Below are 21,835 nucleotides of genomic sequence, written 5' to 3' on the forward strand. Positions count from 1 at the left end.
ACACCTAAATACACAGTAAACACACACCCACAACTACCCTCGTGGTGGCAGATGGTGGTGGAAGGTGACAGCCACCACCTCACGGTGGTGGTGGTGGTGGCTTTCTCGTGAAGTCCGGCCAAGCAACACTACCCACGATACACACACTAACAGTAGAAACACAAGCTTTGCTCGGAATAGGAACACCACCACCCACCTGGTGGCGTACGACAACAGCAACGACAACGACAGAACAACAACACTATGATTGGTGTTAGCGGTGGCGGCGGACGATGGTGAGCACATTTTCGACGGTTGCGGCGGGTCGTTATGATGCTACAGATGAAGAAGAAGCGGCGAATGAGGGTAGAAAGCTGCTTGAGGTGATGCAACAATAGAAGGAGATGGCGAAGAGTTGAATCGGAGTAGCAGTGATGACCACAACGGCGGATGAAGGTGACGATAGAATGGTGGTTGCACCGACGGTTTGGTTTCGATTGGCGACACCGGTGGCTAGGAGGCGGTGGCCGGAAATAGTAGAAATGGGAGTGGCGGCTAGAGGTGAAGGGAGGTATAAGGTGACAGTTGTGAATGCAACCAGGTTTATGGTTATGGGGGGCGGACAGGTTATATACCCCGACTCACATAAACTTTATCCCATACTGACGCAATTGGTCCCTCCTTTTACTTTTTCTTTCAACTTAAGTCTGTAATTTACCCTTTTAGCCCCATGCTTTGAAAATCCTTTCATAACAAGTCTAATATTTTACCAAACATCCCCTCCTCTACAAATTATTTTCAATCGAAGTTCATATATTACCATTCAGCCCCTTAGCCTCTAAAATCTTTAAATTTAGGTCCAATGTTTACCAAACACTCACTGACCTCTGAAAATCTTTACAAAATCAGTCTAGAATTACACTTTTAAATCCCCAATTCCAAAATTATTACGTTTAACTCCCCGAAGCCAACACCTTGCTAAATTATTATTGATTTTGGTTACAGTAATATAAAATAGAATATAATTTACATCTCGGGTTTTAAAATTCATTATTTATTTACTTATTTTATTTTAATTTCAAACGGAGTGTTACACCAATATATATATATATATATATATATATATATATATATATATATATATATATATATATATATATATATATATATATATATATATATATATATATATATATATATATAGGTTCAGGTTCATTTGAGACCATTCTAATTTTGTGAGACCGTGAGACTAAATCTAAAAATAATTTTAAAATGCAAAATAAATGGAAAAGTCCAAAAATTCTTTTTTTAAATATTATTTTCGGAACTTGAATTAACTAAAAAAAATCCCGTTTTTTTTTTTTTTTGAAAAATATATGAAATATTCTAAATAAAATATTACACTGACATATTCTAAAAAATAATTTTAAAATGCAAAATAAATGGAAAAATCTAAAAATTCTTTTTTTAAATATTATTTTCGGAACTTGAATTAACTAAAAAAAATCTTTTTTTTTTTTGAAAAATACGTGAAATATTCTAAATAGAATATTACACTGTGAATATTCTAAAAATAATTTTAAACGCAAAATAAACGGAAAAATCAAAAAATTCTTTTTTTAAATATTATTTTCGGAACTTGAATTAAATAAAAAAAAATTAAAAAAATTAAAAAATACGTCTCACGATCTCACAAAATTAGACCGTCTCATATGAACCTAACCATATATATATATATATATATATATATATATATATATATATATATATATATATATATATATATATATAGTATCTTATAAAACAAATTCCACTATTTCTAAAAATAGACCGAATAAAATAATAATATTTTTTAAGACATCCAAATTATTAAGCTAATTATACAACTAATCACTAATAAAATAATATTAAAATTTAAACAAACTCCTATAAATCTTCTCTTCCAAGGTTTTGATCAGATCTTTTTTCATCCAAATAAATAATCAACACCTTATAATTTGGTAATTTCATGAATTTTTTTTTATTTTTAATATGATATGTTTCTTAAAACAAACTAATTATTGAATTGAAAATAATCATTATCCATCGAAAAGAAATTAATTATCGAAACAAACTATTTGTCGTCCGCCGCTTTGCGCGGGTAAACGGCTAGTGTGTGTGTGTGTGTGTGTGTGTGTGTGTGTGTGTGTGTGTGTGTGTGTGTGTGTGTGTGTGTGTGTATATATATATATATATATATATATATATATATATATATATATATATATATATATATATATATATATATATATATATATATATATATATAATGTCTTTTTCTCTACTTCAAATAATCAATCCGAAATGTTGTATTTTCTGTGTACCATTATTACAAAATTTTATACTATTTATTGATGTAACAGATTTATCGAAATAAATTCATCAGATAATAACTAAATTTTCAAGTAATTTAACTTTTTTGCACCAAAGTTTATTCAAAAGCTTCAGTTTTAGTCCTATTTTCAATTACTGTAACAATTTTGGTCCAGCACCAAAATTGCAATGGTAAACTACTCAAAACACATTTTTGAACAATCTCATGGACCAAAATCATTACACCACATTTTTAAACAATCTCATGGACCAAAATCATTACAACTAAAAACAGACACCAAATCATTACAACTAAAAACACATTTTTGAACAATCTCATGGACCAAAACCATTACAACTAAAAACAAACACTAAGAGGGTGTTTGAATAGGGAAAAAAAAATGACTACTTATTGTTTATTTTCACCTCAATAAGTTGAATTGAAGTCCTTAGATAGGAAGCTTAAAAAATCAGTTTACTATGATAGGAATAAACTAAATAAGCTGATTTTAATAAGCAAATGAATGAATGCTTATTGTGGTAAAAATAAGTTGATCCAAACACTTTTTAAAAAAATACTTATTCCCACCGTAATAAACTAATAAACTAAAAACATATTTATCCAAACACCCCCTAAAACTGTGTTTACACAATTACCATTAAATGATATTTTATGAACAAAAACAAACATTTTGTTCCCCATTTATAACAATAATCCTTTTAAACATCTTATATATACACACACACAACACAACACATTAACTCTGATTATCACTACCATGTCTATTAAGATCCCCAATACCCAAACCCCCTTCCACCTTTTGCATATTCCTAGCATTACCCTGAGAACTCCCCGGTGTAACAAACGACGAAACCGGCGGCGGCCACAACCGCGCACCACCACCACCACCACCGCCGCCGCCATCCACATCCATTTCCTGTGTCCCGACCGGAAACTTCCACGTGTCATTTTCCATATTTTTAATTATTTCCGTATCCACGCCATCATTGATTCTGGGCGCTAAAGAGCGCCCAGACGCAATGGTGGCAGTAGGAAACGCTTTTTCGGGAGGTATCGCGGGCGTGTAATTTGAAGGAAGAAGATCGTCCCAATTTTCTAATAATTCTTTGTAGACTTTACGGAGAGTGACTTCCGTGAGTCCTGTGACTTTGCATATTTCGGCTTGTGTTTTGCGTTTGTCTTCGAGTTGAGAGGCTAAGTAGATTGCAGCTGCGGATATGCTGATTGGGTTTCTACGTGTACAGAAACATTTGTTGATTACTACTTCACCGATGTGTGTTGCTAGTTCCTGGAAATACGATATTGAAGTTTTTATTGGATTTGAGAATGTCTAGTATTGACTGCTAAAGGGTAAATCGGTAATTTCAATGTAAAAACGACGGATACGCAAGCAGTCGGAATAGTACCTGAGCAGATTTGTTAAGCTGGAGAAGAGTGCAGAATCTAGGCATATGAACTGAGATGGAATTGCTGTTTAATGGTTGGCTTAGTTGCAAAGCTTCTCCAAGAATCTTTATGTACTTTCCTATCTCTTTTTGAGGTAAATTGGCTGCAATTGAGATTTCCTGTTTCATGTTTCACCACTTACACCTCATTATATATTTTTGTAAGTTTGATTATATATCAACCGTTGATAGTAATAATCAATTGCAGATCTTGCATAATGGTGTAACAGAAAACGTTTTATAACATGTATAAATAACATGAGAAAAAGCATTCATATTTCAATTTTCAAATGGAATGCCGATTGGAAAGGTTTAATCTTGTTACAGTTCAATATGATTGGACTTAAACTACGAAATCAAGCTGCGATTTTTCTAGATCGTGGATTCATCTATTCGATTTACTGGTGCTTTTCAATTGAGCTATGAAATTGAAATAATTACATTTGTAAAGCCTACTTCAGTATGATTGTATCTCAAAATGTTCAGATTCTTGGAATTTCCATCGATGTTTAGTCATTATTTGAATTTGATAGTTCAATTGAAGAGATGCAACTGCTGATTATGTAGTTATGAATTTGAAATGCTCGATTGAATCAAACATCGGAAAACTATGAACAGTTTACATACCTGAAGTGTTCTGGGCTCTTGAGCCTCTCGAATAGCTTGGACAAGCGCGGCGGTGGCGAGTGCCTCTACGCTCCGGTTCCTCAAACATGTCGCTGACGAACAATCCCTAAAAAGCTGAAACGCGTGATCGGAAATATCACAATCCAACCCTAGTATTGAAGCGACGTCGATTATCTGAAGATAAGCCCTAAGGTTATCGACGACCACCGACGGACCGGAGGCCGAGGAGGAGGACGTTGTTTCAAGGACGCGTTCGAGTTCGGCTAAGTGCCCAGCGAACGAGAGAGATGATTGTGCGAAGACCGGGTAGGGTTCGAGTGACCATGTGGAGAAGGCGGTTATGAATCCGGTAGGCTCGAAGGGGTCTTCTTCTTCTTCCTCCGAGATAGGGACGGCGGTGGTGGTGGATTGGTCGATGATAGAGTGGGGGAGTGTGGGGAGGTCGGAGGTAACAAGGCAGAGAGGAGAGTCTTGAGCACGTATGTGGAAGAGGTGATGGGATTGGGTTTGGCGTTCTTCCACGACTCGGCCACAGGATATGCATTCCGTAATAAATCTACCAGCAGATGTGGTGGCGCACCGCCCTTGAGCCGCCGCACAGTACGGGCACTTCATATTGTTTTGCACTTTCTAGTGTGTTGTGTGGGGATATTCAAGAACTACTCCTATTGTACAACGAAGGGGTTTATAGAAAAGGGTCAACGCACTTTCTTCTCCACCAAACTTTTTAATTTTTTTATTTTTATGTTATAATTGGTTTGATCTAACTTAGGGTGATTTGATATAGCTTTTAACCGGTTGCAATCATTAATAAAAAAAAAAAAAAATACTAGTTAGAAAAAATAACATTCAACTAACTATTAATTAACTATTAATGAAAAGTTAGTTGATAGTTAAAAAACTAACTGATAAAAAATAACGTTTGATAAACTAGATGAAATATATAAAGTTATATAAAAGGATATTTAAAAGTATTTTGTTTCTATAATTAATTAAGGGGTATATTTGAAAAAAATTTAAAAATCTCATAAAAAGCTAGTATAAGTAGTTTTTCAAAAAGCTAGCTTATAAGCTATTTTTTGGTTTTGTCAAACATGACAACATAAAAAAGCTTGAAAAATAAGTTAGCTTATCAGTTAGCCATGGCGCGCAAAACATAACCTTAGCATGTTTGATATGGCTATTAAACTCATGAACCCGGTCCAAGGATTTTACATGATTCGGCCCCCTCTAAAAAATAGATGAATCGAGATAACATTTGAAGAGAACATTTGATTTCCCATTTTGTCATATTGTTTTATGCACACCTCCACAGCGAATCTCCTCCGACCTGCTAGGATTTCCTCTTATCACAACAATCTCCTTCCGACTTGCTGCTATCGGCGACCATGACTTTGTCGTCTTCCTCCGACCATTCAACCGAAACAAGGGTATAAACCTCGTCTTCCACTGTTATACTTCTACCCAATGGCCCCTAGGTGTAAATGATCGATTCATATATCAGATCAATTTTGCCCTAAAATGCCTTCATGGAGCTCACATTTGGATCCTATCTGAACTCCAAGACGATGAACAAAGAAAAATTCAATGTAGGATAACTCAACTTTGTATTTCTCGTATTTTTAATCAAAGATTTTCTAATGAAATTGCAACTTTCTAATTCATCAATTTTTAATAATGTTGTTTAGTTGTTTATCTCTAGTTTTCACAATTTTGTTTCTAGATTCATTACAAACTTGATATTAATCTTGGCAAGATTTAAGGGCATTTTTGTTAAAGTACATATGGCCCCTTGTAATTCAAATTATCATAGATTGCTTATTAGCATCATTACGGGAGCGAGTTTGCAATTTACTGTTTTGTTTTAGATTGTAGTTGATCGTATTATTTTACCAAAGATAAAGTCATAAAACCATTGTTCTAAAGTTAGAAGTCCAGAGTCGTGTTTTATGAAAAGCAATTTCAGTTTTTCCTTGAAAAGGTATGATTATGAAGTTTATAACATTGATTGATTTATGCTTGATTAAATAGATATAGCATCACGAAGTAATTTGTTCATCATTTGTCTTGATATTATGAGAAATGTATCGGTCAAAAAACTTGTGGTCTAATGACTTCCAAAATTCTATCAAATTGAATAATATGCACTTCCCATTCACTAATTCAAGACTATGATCTAAACATTTTGGACATATTTGGATCAACATGCATCATGGTTAATCTGAACGACCTATTAGTGTAAACTAATTCCAATAGATACTATGCCACTAGATGGTATCAGTTTCATCATTCTTGACAAATAAGATTTGCATTTATCAAAAGACTTGAGTTCAAATGAATTCCAAAATCCAATCCAACTGGATATTTAGTAATACAACTCTTATTCATACGTCCAAGAAGATGAATCCATAATTTCATTTAATCCAACAACGAATCTACATTGAACTATTGTTACTATACTAGTTTCAAAGATTTCATGACTTATTTTTATATAGAAAACATGGAAAATGTTCTATATTTAAATAAGTTAGAACTATTTTACAAAACATTGTATAAATAATTTCAATCATAAACATTTAAGAGAACATGTCATCTTATGATCCTAAGGATAGTAAAGTGACTCGATTCGATGTCCTTGATCATAATCGTTTCTCTATGTTACAGTCTATTATTTTCTTTTAGTCACTGAAAATTCTTGCAAATGTCAATACTCGTCCTTTAGTGAAACACCTAAGGATTTTAAGTAATATTTCGATGGTGTTATTGTAACGCCCCGTTTTCCGTTAGCTATTTTAATAAAGGCATATAGGCATATATTCAATAAAATAATGAAAATAATTATAAATGTTATAAAAAAATGATGAAAGAATAGTAATATAACCTAAATAAATGATTATAATTATAAAAATTTAGTATTTGATGGATTTGTAATTATTTTCCAAAAGACGGGTGAAAATTGCCAACTTAAAAACCTCGTGTTGCAAAGGTATTTGTTTTGAGGGAATAAAATTGCCATTATGGCAAACTTGAGGGTAAATTATGGAAATTCGGAAATCACAGCCCATGAAGTCATTTGAGAGGCCTCATAATCGACCCTCCCTTGTAGCTAAAGTCCAAATTATTAATCCATTGTGTAGTCCAATCCATGATCTCTTCTTTTACATTGTATGAGTGTGTGGGATTGGACTTCGGCGTAAAGAGAATGCAAGAAAGAGAGATCATGAGTGGTGGAGAAGGAGAAAGAAGAAGGTTGTGTAGGAGGGAATCGTTCATTAAGAGGGAAGGTTTGTCGTGGTGTTAATTTTTTATCAAGTAAGCTCTTATTTTTTTCCTTCTTCCACTTTCTTTTGGTTCAATTCTACCCAACAATCATCACCACCACAGCCGGCTGTCGGCCATGGCTGCCATCATCAACCACCAACCACCTTGCAGTGGTGGCATTGGTCGATTCCTAGTGTTCATCCTTGGGTTTGTAAGTGGTAAAACCCTAGTGGTGTTGTCTAAATGACATTGGAATATAGTTTGAAGTGTATGTGGTCATTTTGACCCAATGGAATATTGATACTATTTAACATCAAATTCCACATTGGGAGTCATTTTTATAATGACTTAATAGGTTAAGATGTCGATTAACCCTTAAAGATGAAAGCTGGGAAACAATATAGAATTTTCTATTATGTCCCTGTCTTATAAAAATTTTAGAAAAATTATTGGAATTCGGATTTAGAATCTATAAACTCTCAAAGTTCATATTTTGAGTCTAGTATGCCCCTAATTGTTTCCTTGGCCTAATGTTGGTCCCAACTAAGGTGAAAATGGTCATTGTTACAAACTGGTCTGAAATGAGCTACATTGATATGCAGTTTTGTAAAATCCATTATAAATTGTATAAAAATCGTATGGAATTGTGAAGTAGTCCCTGAAAAGGTATTGAACTGAACCTCAAGAATATGGCTTCTAAATATGTTTTGTATGGGTTTAGTGGGGGGGGGGGGGGGGCAGGTCATGAACATGCTACTATTTCGGGTTAAAATCTAGAAATTTAAACCTAGTAGTTTAATTACATGTTTAGGGTGAATGGTAGCCATTTTTAATCTTGATTGTTATTTGTATGAGTGTTGAAGGATGAATTAGTGTGAGTGGGTTACGATATGAAGTTGGAGGTTCACTCTACTACTTGAGGTGACTGGTGAGTTTCTCACTACACTGTGTGTTGTTATGTATTCTTTGCTTTAACTCGTATATGTTTTAGGGTGTTTATATGGGTAGCACTAGGCTGGTTAGTGTCTAGTGGGAATATGGTATTCTCTCAAGTACCAAGGAATACATATAGGAGGGCTCCGTGTATCCCAACTGGGGATCAGGCGTAGCCAATATGTCCCAAGGGCTTGACAAACTGAACAAGGGGGATCAAGCATAGCTAATGTGTCCCAATGAGTTCAGGTTTGGGGGATCGGTCTTAGAAAATGTGTCCCAATGGTTCGATGTACTGAGCAAGTAGGATCGGGGATAGCCAATGTGTCCTAGTAGGTGAATGTTGTTACTGATTCATTCTTTGATATGCATACCATAACATCCCAACTTTTGCAATAAATTAGAACTTAAGAAAAAAATAACACAATGTATTACTTAAACATTATTCATAGGATAAGTTCAACATTCGAAACCCAAGATCAAATCCAATGTTATAAACATGATCAATTAATATTCCAAAATATTTATCAAAACATTATTGTTCACGTTCAAAAAACCAGCATCCTGCATCGACCCAATGTGTACAATCATGTCCGGCCATCCTGTGTACTTGAAACAATATTTTTAAAGGAAAGAGGGGTAAGCACAAAGCTTAGCAAATTCCAAACATACACAATATCATAGCATACGAACCTTATCCATATTCACAGATACAAACGGTATCAAAAACATAACCACACATGCTTGTCAAAGAATGAATCAGTAAAAAAACATACTCCTACTGGGACACATTAGCTATACCTGATCCCCCTTGCTTAGTACATCGAGCCCTTGGGACACATTGGTTAAGCCTGATCCCTCATACCCGAACCCATTGGAACACATTAGTTATGTATGATTCCTCTTGCTCAGTTTGTCGAGCCTTTAGGATACATTGGCTATGCCCAATCCCCATTGGGATGCACCAAGTCCTATAATGCATAATCATCAATACGTGAGGCAAACCACTAGACTCTACCCAACCTGGTACTACATGCATAAACAATACATACATAGCACACACGAGCTATTGTAAAGAATATATAACACAACACGGTGTAGTGAGGAACTCACCTCCAAAAGTAACACAACCTCCAAAGCAATCCTAGACTCACTCACACTTGATTTCCCTTCACACTTCCTAATAATAACAATTTAAATTAAGTTCAAAAACTTATTTGACCTAATTATGCAAATAGAATAATGGGTTAAATTTCAGATTTCTACATAAAAATTAGGGTCTGTTCGAGACATGTTTTTCCCTCCTTAAACTCCATATTTTGCAAAACTGCACCACATATAAATAGATCAGGTCCTTAGCTTTTCAAGGACTATTGTCATGCCTTCATACTATTTATCTAAAATTTATGGCGAATTTTACAAAACTATCTCGCATAACAACTCATTCCGGACCAATTTGGGTAAATGGTCGTTTTTACCCTAGTTAGAGGCATTTCTGATTTTTGGTCAAAACTGATGAAATGGAGTAGATCAAATAAAAAAATTTGGACATTTTTATCCACCCAAAAGGTGTTCCATGATTTTTTTTTACAATTTTTTCAAGACAGAGACAAATTAGTAAATTTTCAATATTTCCAACTTTGTCCATTTTAGGGTTAATTAATTTCTTAACTCATTAAGACCTAATACAAAGTGGATTATATTCTGGAAACAAGTCATTAATAGTATTTACAATCTATTGAGTCAAAAATCCAATAAAAATTCCAATCCCACACTCCAAAATACATTGCTTAAAAGAGAAAATTCCAACAATTAGGGTTTTCGACACTTTGACCCATGTTTAGTGTTTTGGTTATAAATCATGAACCATAACTCCAAATCATGTGAGAATGTATCCCTAGAAAGTAGACACAATTACCCACTAATTTTATCTCTAATGATTTTCTCTAATTTGGCCTCTATTTTGCGTAAACAGGTCTACAAGTTCAGGATAGATTGTTGTTCCGAACATTGCACATAAAACCAAAGAAGGATAAGAAGACACTGAGTGAAAAATGAGACTTACTTGGACCAACTGACATCACCAAGTAATCCATCTTCCTCAAAATCTATCACCCACTTTAGCATTTCTTTTCCATATCACAACCTTCCTCGTTCTCGAACTTTCTCCCGATCTTCTTTTTGCGTCGGAACCATTCAAAACACGTACACACACTTCACAATGTTGGGTATTGGGCTTAATGAGGGTTTAAACACTGAATTATATAGGGTTTGGGCTACAATAGAACAAACCAATCCTATTCTATTTAATCACATGACTGAATTTCTAAATTTACACATTTGGTCCCTCATTTTTCCTATAATGATAAAACTGTTGGATTAGTGTCTAAGTCCATAATTATATTTGGTATGAACTTGATCCGGTTGTGCATGGTCCTTTGTATTACCTTCACCAAAGCAACTTGAGTGGAGGAATAGTATAGAAAGAGGGGATTATGGTTTATTAATATATTATAAGATTAATATATCAAAAGAGAAATCATATATGTTTAATTAACATTGGTCAGTAATTAATTAAGGATTAGTTTTGTGATAAAAAAAAAAGTTAATTAAACTATGTGATAGTTACAAAGTTAATCAAGGAAACCCTAATAGATAGGGTGGAAGAATTCTAGGGATAAAGCCTTAAGAATTTGTCCATGATAGGGATTCTAGAATTATCGTATGGGCTGCTTGGTGGCTAAGTAACCAAATAAGGATAAAGACTAAAACCCTAATTCCTACACCTATATAAAGGACCCTTGGGCATGGGATTTTCAGCCACTTGAACCCTAGAAGTCTTAGAGCCAAAATTATCCTCTCCCCTCTCTCCTGCTTCCTCTAATTGCTATTGGTGTTTGTGATTCATTAGAGGCACAACACTTGAGGTGCTAAAGTTCTCAAGGCTTCAAAATCTTCAATCAACAACAAGGTAAACATCTAGATCTGTTTTGTTGTTTTAATTTCAATTATTTACACTAGATCTAGGGTTTGAAAGTCTTTGATGAATACATGTACAATATAGAAACCTAGATCCAAGCATTAGGGTTTGAATGAGCACATAGGATGTTCTTTTGGCTCAAACCCGTCAATGGTATTAGAGTTATGTTTGGCTTCTATTGTATTGATGCCTTGATTATTCATTCATGCTTTAAATTCAACTTTTTGGCTGTCTGTCTGATGAACTCAACGAGTTCCATAGGGAACTCGACGAGTTCCAATGTGAACTCGACGAGTTTAGCTATCAGACAAAGAGATTTTCGGGATTTCTTGCTGTTTTGCTTAAGGATAATTACCTAAATCGTTTTAGACTAATAAAATCCGAATTTTATTATTGTTTTATGATTATCCTTACCAAATCAAAAGATAATTACCAATTGTTTGAATAATAAATTCCTCATTTGATAATATTTGATTGTTTGAATTAATTGTTGAATTATCTTGTAAAATTAATTAGGTCAAATTTAGATAATCACTAAATTAATTGTTTAATTTCAATTATTTGCTATTTGATCCTTTATGTTTTGAAAAGTTCAAAACTTGTCCTCAAGTTTAGAAATTTAAATTTTATGATTAAAAGTTTAATTTAAACTATTTAAATTTCAAACCCTAAAATTTTACAAGTTTAAAATTCAACCTTATACTTTATAATATTACAAGAATAATATATATATATATATATATATATATATATATATATATATGTGTGTGTGTGTGTGTGTGTGTGTATAACTTAAACGCTAGTCTTACCGTTAGTAGGTCGCATTCACGAAGCCGATCTATAAGGGGGTATAAGGTTATGGCCTATAAAATGGTCATTTAATGGGTGTCCACTCTCACTCACCACTTCCTTGATTGGTGGAGGGTCGTTATCCAAACAGGTAGGATAGGGCAAACCATTCCTTATTAAAAGTATAATGTATCTATATAAAGTAACTGAATGTTTTTTACAAAATTCCCAATCTTAGTTACTTTAGGCAAAAGTGAATTGATGCAATTCCATGAAATTACACTTTGTACCCTTGCTAAGACGTTAGTGGAGCGTGTATGGCTAACCGGCACACTAATTGGGTTCTAAGAAAAGGTGGAAAAGGGTGACTCATTGTTTTTCATAGTTCGACGGAGCGTGTGTGGTTAACCCACACATCGAATAGGTGACTATAACAATGAGGACACCATGTATATTTGCATGGTTATTCACACCCGCTTTGTGATCCTCGGCATCTCAGTCACAAACTAGAGGGGCATATCGAGATTTAAACATGCCATTGAAAAGTTCAATGAATCTCAAAAGATCTAGGAGTTTTCAGTACATTTAAAACTTAATCTATTTTTCGTTTTTCATGGTGGAGAATTAGTGAATGATCATTCACTTACCTTCAAATTATTTACATGTTAGATTACGGCATCCCTTTTATAATATGTAAGTAATGTTGTTGGATCCTAGACCTAATTACTCATTTGGGTGTTTAATTAGGGATTCATTTCTAATCAAAATTTGTTCTTTTTCGTTTTCAGATGTCGAACAACAACAATGCTTCCGGCTCGAATTCCTCTGGCTCATTCTCACTCATGATCTTGTGTGGGAGAGTGATCTTTGACAGGTCCAATTTCAATGATTGGACCCACAACATCCGAATGGTCACTCGATACGAGGACAAAGAGTATGTCCTTGATGAGAAGCTGAAGGAAATCAATCTCAACACTGCTACTGCTGAAGAGATCGCCGCCTTTGAGGCCCATGAGCATAATCCACGAAAGTCCATTGCATCATGCTAGCGACTATGACTGCAGAACTCCAGAAGTCCTATGAGGACATGTATCCCTATGAAATGCATCAAGACTTGTTGGACCGGTACCACCAAAGTGCGAGGCAAGAAATAAATGAGATCATCACTTCGATGATCACTACCTAAATGGGTAATGGAGAGTCCCTTACCGCTAATCTGCCAAAGATGTAAAGATATGTTGATCGCCTGCTAAAGTTAAATGTTAACTTTGATGAAGAGTTGGCAATCGACATCATCCTTCACTCCTTGCCTCCTTACTACAACCAGTTCCACATGACTTATGACATGAATAATGAATAGGTCACTTTGAGCAATCTTCAAGGATTACTAAGGACTATTGAGATAAATCTAACCCTAAGGAGGCTCCCTTAAAGAGCCACGACAAGGAAAAGTCCCAAGATGGTACCTCTTCTAGTGGAACCAAGCATGGTTCTACTAAACCCAACTCTAACCCTAAGAAGGCAGAGTGCCAACACTGCCACAAGATAGGGAATTGGAAAAGAAGTTGCCCAGAATATCTGCAAGCTATCAAGAATGGGAAGATCAAGCCGCCATTCGTAGGTATTTACACTATTAAATCTAATGATTCATCGCATGCTATTTCATGGGTTCTTTATATAGGATGTGGTTTTCACATATGTTATGATTTGCAGGGACTAAGAAGAAATAGAGATGTGGAGCGTGGAGCGTGGGAAGATAAATCTAATCATGGGAAACAGAAGATCGTTGCATGTCACCAAGATTGGAGTATATTCCTTAGTGCTTAGTAACGGATTAGGTTTAGATTTAAATAATTGTTGCTATTCGTCATATATGGCAAGAAACATCATTTCATTTCATGGTTTATATAGACAAGGATTTAGATATTCATTTGATAATGAAAAGGGTTCTATTTATGCTTATCTTAATAGTGTTTTATATTTTGAAGAATTTCCTTGTAGTGGAATATATGAAACTGTGATGGTTGTAAATAACTTAAGAAATGATGTATTGTGTGTTGATTCTTCCAATAGTATGGATAAAGCATGCTTATGGCATTGTTGTCTTGGACATGTCAACAAGAAACGCATAGCCGACCTCCAAAAGGATGGAGTGTTGGAGTTATTGGACCTTAGGGACGATGACGTGTGCAAGTCTTGTTTACTTGGAAATATGACCAAGTCACCCTTTACTGGCACTGGTAAAAGGGGTGAGGGTTTATTGGATCTCATACACACCGATGTGTGTGGGCCCTGTAGATCCACCACAAAGGATGTGAGTTGCTTCTATGTGACTTTTACGGATGATTATAGCAGATATGGGTATATCTAATTAATCAAGCACAAGTAAGGAACCTTTGAAAAGTTTAAAGAGTTTAAACAAGAAGTGGAGAATCAGTTGGGCAGGAATATCAAAACGCTTCGATCCGATCGAGGATGAGAGTACCTAAGTCTTGAATTCCACGACTATTTCAAGGAATGTGGAATCGTTTCACAATTGATGCCACCTAGGACACCGCGGTTGAATGGTGTGGCTAAGAGGCATAATCAAACCTTGCTAGACATGGTTCGTTCCATGATGAGTCGGGCTTCACTACCTATCTCATTCTGGGGGTATGCCTTAGAGATTGCCACCCATATCCTTAACTTAGTCCCTATGAAGCAGGTTGCCAAACACCTCACGAGATGTGGACAGGGAAGGCTCCCTCGTTGTCATATATTAAGGTTTGGGGCTATGAGGCTTTCGTAAGATGAGAGACTCACGACAAGCTCGAACCTCATAATGAGCGGTGTATTTTCATCGGCTACCCGCATAAGTCCTTTGGATATCTCTTCTATAGACCGAGTGACAACGTTGTCTTCGTTGCAAGGAGAGGGGCTTTCCGAGAGCGAGAACTCATAAGCCAAGGGGATAGTGAGAGGCAAATCGATCTTGAAGAGATTCAAGAGTCGAGAAATGAAGGAACCTCTAATGTTGGCGCTCAACCCGAGGAGGAAACTCCAGTTAAACCAATTGGCGAGTCCTTACCTCTTAGACATTCCGAAAAGAGTTAGGTTTCAACCCCAATTATATGGTTTTCATATTACTACAGAAAGGGATACGTATATTAGTGATAGTACACTAATAAATTTGGACGAACCTAATAGAATTAAGGAAGCCATGGCAGGCCCTGAGTCTGCAAAGTGGAAAGAGGCGATGGACAGTGAGATTCAATCTGTGTATGACAACCAAGTTTGGAATTTGGTTGATAATGTACCAGGTCATAAGACGATCGGGTGCAAATGGATCTTCAAGAAGAAGACCAAAATGGACGGGAATGTGCACACTTATAAGGTGCAATTAATCATGAAGGGTTTCACTCAAACTCCTGGAGTTGACTATGATGAAACCTTCTCACCAGTTGAGAAGATAAAGTCTATTAGGGTGATGTTGGCCATTGCTGCATTTCATGACTATGAAATATGGCAAATGGATGTCAAAACTGCTTTCCTTAATGGAAAGTTGGCTGAGGATGTTTACAAGGCTCATCCATAGGTTTTTGTCAATGTGAAGCATCCTAATAGAGTGTGTAAGGTTGAGAAGTCCATTTATGGACTAAAATAAGCGTCTCGTAGATGGAATCTTTGTTTAGATGAGAAAGTCAAAGAGTTTGGTTTTCTTCAAAGCGAAGATGAATCATGTGTATATGTCAAAGCCAGTGGGAGTATAGTAAACTTCCACGTTTTGTATGTCGATGACATGCTACTTATAGGAAACGACATCCCGACACTACAGGAAGTTAAGTCCTGGCTCGGGAAGTGCTTCGCTATGAAGGACCTCGGGGAGGCTGCCTATATTCTAGAAATAAGGATAGTGAGAAACAGAAGTAAGAGACTAATAGGACTTGGTCAGAACACTTACTTGGACAAGGTACTAAAACGTTTTAGTATGGAGAATTCAAAGAAGAGAGAGTTACCAATTCAAAGTAATGCCAAGTTGAGTAAGACTCAAAGTCTGAGTATCAAAGTTGAGATAGCAGAAATGAGCCAAGTACCATATGCTTCTGCAGTTGGCTCGATTATGTATGTTATGAATTGTACTCGCCCTGATGTGGCCTTCGCTTTGAGCATGGTCAACAGATATCAAGGGAACCCTGGCAAAGCACATTGGACCGCAATCAAGAATATTGTTAAGTACCTTCGGAGGACCAAGGAATGGTTTCTAATCCTCGGTGGGAGTGATCACTTAAAGGTGCGAGGGTATAGTGACGCTAGTTTTCAGACCGACAGGGACAACTACCGTTCACAGCAGGGCTGGGTCTTTACCCTAAATAGAGGAGCAATGACTTGGAAAAGTTCCAACTAGGAGACCGTAGTTGATTCAACGTGCGAATCGGAGTACATTGCAGTGAGCAAAGCGTCAAAAGAGGAAATATGGTTGAAGAACTTCATTGGAGACCTTGGAGTTGTGCCCACCATACAGGAGCCTATGGAATTTTTTTGTGATAATGAAGGAGCGGTTTCCTTGACCAAGGAACCGACGAATCACGACAGATCTCGACACATCAACAAAAAATATCACTTTATTCGACATCGGGTGGAAGAAGGACTCCTCGTAGTGAAGAGGGTATCTTCAGAAGATAACCCAATATATTCTCTTATGAAGGGACTGAGCCGGGTTAAACACTTGCAACACGCTAGGAGCATCGGGCTAGACAGTTTTGAAGCGTGTAATAGATAAATTGAAATTAACATTTGATGATTAAATAAAAGAGTATTATTTATTAGTAATGTTACTGTCTTATGTTAATTGTTTACATATTGTTTCATTTGTCATGTTTTGACTTCCTGAATAATAAGATTATTCAAACGGTCCACAGTCGTTCATATGTTGGAAGTAGGTATGAATGAAGACTGTCATGAATTGGTGTGTAGACTGTCTAAAATGTATTAGACATAGAAAAAGTTTACTACAACGTTCATGAGTGCTTATGAACTTGATTTGAGCATTGGAATAAACCCACACTAGCTGGAATCACTTCATGGAATTCATCAAGAGAGATCGCAAGACGATAATATCATATGGTCTTAAAACCTAGATATATGGTATATTGTTTGCTAATTGATTTTACATTGATAGTGCATAAACACATCAGTAACTTGATGTTATAAAACGCATTGTTGTGTATGATTTGGTTAGTGGATAGAAAATGCATATAAGTCGAAGTTTATTTGTTCCTTTTATCCTAGGAGGGTAAAAGCGATATCAGGGCCCCTCGACGATTTGATTTGACTTATGTGTCGAGCCCCGTCAGGACTGAATTGATGTGTTCAATTAAGTTCTATGTCAAATGAATTAGAGATTGAGAAACAAATTGTTGGACAATAAGTATGACTATGTTCCATGTAATTTTATGCATGATATCTAGAATAGAGGATTATACGATCCCTTATCTTAAGGACATGTTATTGATAAGATCAAGAGTTTTGAGAATTGCGATTGCTAATCGGATCCAGAAGTTACATTTGCATTTATAGTTATTAGACTTATCCTAGTGGGAGACTTTTGGATTAATGTCTAAGTCCATAACTATATTTGGTATGTACTTGACCCGGTTGTACATGGTCCTTTTGGGTTGCCTTCACCAAAGCAATTTGACTGGAGGAATAATATAGAAAGAGGTGATTATGGTTTATTTATATATTATAAGATTAATATATTAAAAGAGACATCATATTTGTTTAATTAACATTTGTCAATAATTAATTAAGGATGAGTTTTGTGATCAAAAGAAGTTAATTAAACTTAAGGGAATGAACTGTAATTATGTGATAGTTACAAAGTTAGGCAAGGAAACCCTAATACATAGGGTGGGCAAATTCTAGGGATAAATCCTTAAGAATTCGTCCATGATAGGGATTCTAGAATTATCTTATGGGCTTCTTGGTGGCTATGTAACCAGATAAGGATAATGACTGAAACCCTAATTCCTACACCTATATAAAGGACCCTTGGGCATGGGATTTTCGACCACTTGAACCCTAGAAGTCCTAAAGATGAAATTCTCCTATCCATTCTCTCTTGCTTCCTCTAATTGCTATTGGTGTTTGTGATTCATTAGAGGCACAACACATGAGGTGCTAAAGTTCTCTAGGCTTCAAGATCTTCAATCAACAACAAGGTAAACATCTAGATCTTTTTTGTTGTGTTAATTTCGATTATTTACACTAGATCTAGGGTTTAAAAGTCTTGGATGAATGCATGTACAGTAGAGAAACCTAGATCTAAGCATTATGGTTTGCATGAGCACATAGGATGTTCTTTTGGCTCAAGCCCATCGAAAACAACCCCCATAACTAAAAAAATTTGCATTCTAAGGTTTCTAACATGACCCTTTTAGTCCTTCATCTCAATTATAATTACAATTCCTGAAATACTCATTTCTTGATCATTTTTATTATTATTTAACATTAATTTTAATTATTTATTTGTATTTATACCTATATTCTTCTATTAACTAATTAAACCGAAAACGAGACATTACATTTATGTGGTTGTGTGGCTGATATTGTTGTTATATGTGTATTAGGGGTTGAGCTTTTATGATATAACTATGTATGTGTGAAATTCACTAGGCTTTGTGTTTACCCATTTTCACCTTAAAAATATTATTTCAGGATCAACATGTAGTCAGGATGGCAGAGCGTGACAGTACCTACTGGTTCGGGACAAATTCATGAAGTTTTTGATATTACTTTGGATAATATTTCATTGATTTTAGAATTTATAACTAACTAAAGGTTTTTTTTGAATTTTTTTGACCTTGGGATTATGGTTTTGAAACTTATCTTGATTAAAATACATGGTTTTGAATATACTTACATTGTTTCTAAAAGTTCATATTTATTGCAAAATTTTGGAAAGTTACAGTTATGGATTTATTATTCTGATTATAGACTAAACACTTTTAAGAAAGAGTTGACATTTGATCTTTAAAATTAGCAGTGGGACCTCGTTGTTGATGGTCAATCAAATCTTATTTAGGTTTTAGTCTACGATACTTTGGGCATTTATGCTTTTCTTTGTCTTAGTAATCAATTAGCCTATCATAATGTATTTTAGAATAGGCCTTTTTATTGTCCTTTGCATTCGATGTTGCAGTTGAGTATACCCGATGTGTGTGTAATGCACTAATTTTAATCTTACTAATTTAAACACAAGATAAACATATGAAAGGCAGTGTACCTATCGATTAGCAATATAGTTAAAGCAAGTAGGATATCAAATACAGGGAACGGTAACAATTAAGATTAACTACTAGAATTACCTAAATAAAAACAAGTAATAAAAGATGGTTTTCTCTAGTTTTGCAAGACTAGAAACTTAAATAAACAAACAACACTTAAACAAAACAATTAACAACTAAAGGGAATAAAAGGTAATTAGATTCAATAATAAAAGAGACTTCTGTTCAGATTCGACTCATTTATTCCTATGGTTGATTTCATGGCAAGTGCAATGGATTAATATATCACTGGCTACCAATTTCTATGTGATTAGGTTCATATTTACTATTACTAATCCTTAGCAAACAAGTTAATTCAAACAGTGGCCAATTGATTAAACTAACAAGTTTCCTAGTGTTCAGTTCGGATCAAGTAAGACTTGTAATATTAGTTAACTAAATTTGTCAATTCAATCAACTCATGTATGGTTGTTCATCACACATGCTTATACATTAATTTACTTATTTTCTAGTTAACCCTAGGTTCATATTCACTAATACGAGGCATACAATATTGTTTTCACAAACCTATATGATTCAAGCAATTAAGAAGATGTTCATGCAACTCAATAACTTGATTGTTAACAGAAAACAGTTATCACTAACACATAAGGGTCTTTAACAAGCTTAACAAGACAATTCACCAAATCAAATTAATCCAAGCCATAAAATCACACCGTATTCATAGTCTCATCTACTCTAAACATAAGTTAAAAGCTTTTAGCTCATATCTACAACAATTAACAACCTAAAATCAAAATCTAATGATTCAAACATGGTTTATGAAAAAGATTAAGAAAAAGAGTAATGTTTATTGCCTTTGATCTCTTCTAACTTGACTTCTAAGTTGATTTCTCGAAAACCAGAGCTTTAAGAACCCTTCTGATTGCCAATGAGTCTCCAAAAGTCTCCAACATCCTTTTGGGTTTCGGAAATAACCAATATATATATATATATATATATATATATATATATATATATATATATATATATAATAATTTTCAAAATTACACACCAACTCGATGAGTTCTTCACTTAAAACGTGTGTACAGCAAGGCATTGTTGGTTCGCGAATATTCCATCCTACTCATCGAGTTGATGGCCAACTCGCCGAGTTTTTCTTCTTTAAAGCTTTATTTCTTCAAACTTTAATTCCCAAGCTTCCAATTGCTAGTTCTAGTTCTTTTTCCACTCGATCATGTCTTTAAGGTTGAAAATGTAATTTTAACATAATTAAGTACCTTTTATTCATAAAACGAGACAAATAGCCAAAAAGTATTCAGAAATTATATGAAATATATGATCAAATATGCGTATATCAAAATACCACACACCTGATTTTTTCTTGCCCCCAAGCAAAACTGAATTTTAGTACACTACCATCACATAAGATAATCCCAATCAAACCCAACCATTATGCCAAGACCACAACGCATGCATTTGTGTCTAAATTTTTTCCTAAGGAGCCCCTAATCCTAAATACTTACAATCCTCATAAACACTCGCCCACTTCTTTTGAACAACGCTCATTTTATGCATCCCTCCAAATTCGTCCGCATAAAACTTTCTTAACCTCAAGTCATTTTTGGTTAAATCCCCAAGCACACATACGATAAAATAACCTAGAAAAGAAAATTACAACAAAAATAAAAATACTTAATACTTTGAATCTTCAATAATTTGTAGCTTTTCTTCTTGATAAATCTTATTTGTCTTCATAGGTTTGTAGATTCTTTCTTTCAACATTGCATCACTCTTTTTTTTACTCACACTAAAAACCTAAAAAAAAACATATGCTTCAAGGGGATTTAACTTCATCCTTTATTGGTTAAAGGCATTAGTCTCATGTGCAATGCCTACTTAAGCTTTTCTAGATACATTTCTAGTACACAATGCTAAACATATTGCATCCTTCAAACTAAGCGAGGTTGTGTTTTTGTCCCATGATTTCACTACAATAAAGGGTCCATAAATGCATTATAACGTATATAGGTTTAACTAAACATTTAGGTCCTCATAAAATTATCAAACACAATACTAACATGGAATCCTAATTGCTTTTACCAAAATTTTCTAAGTTAAGTCCTAGCAATTTTATGCAAAAAAATTTAAAAGTATACCTAGGATTAGGATTTTAATTCAA

At 34.8% G+C, this 21,835-nt stretch overlaps 1 protein-coding gene across 1 annotated transcript; it reads right to left on the reverse strand.

The window, feature by feature from the left end:
• Positions 1-3,000: 3,000 nt before the first annotated feature.
• On the reverse strand, positions 3,001-5,094 carry PBRP (plant-specific TFIIB-related protein). Its single transcript, XM_078992461.1, has 3 exons — positions 4,426-5,094; positions 3,760-3,918; positions 3,001-3,641 (listed from the first exon to the last, which is right to left on the reverse strand). The coding sequence occupies exons 1-3, from the start codon at positions 5,038-5,040 to the stop codon at positions 3,090-3,092; spliced, it is 1,326 nt and encodes a 441-aa protein (XP_078848587.1). The 5' UTR covers positions 5,041-5,094; the 3' UTR covers positions 3,001-3,089.
• Between the last annotated feature and the right edge of the window lie 16,741 nt (positions 5,095-21,835).

This window comes from Lactuca saligna, chromosome 4 (assembly GCF_052625555.1).
Source record: "Lactuca saligna cultivar CGN05327 chromosome 4, ASM5262555v1, whole genome shotgun sequence".
Classification (NCBI taxonomy): Eukaryota; Viridiplantae; Streptophyta; class Magnoliopsida; order Asterales; family Asteraceae; genus Lactuca; species Lactuca saligna.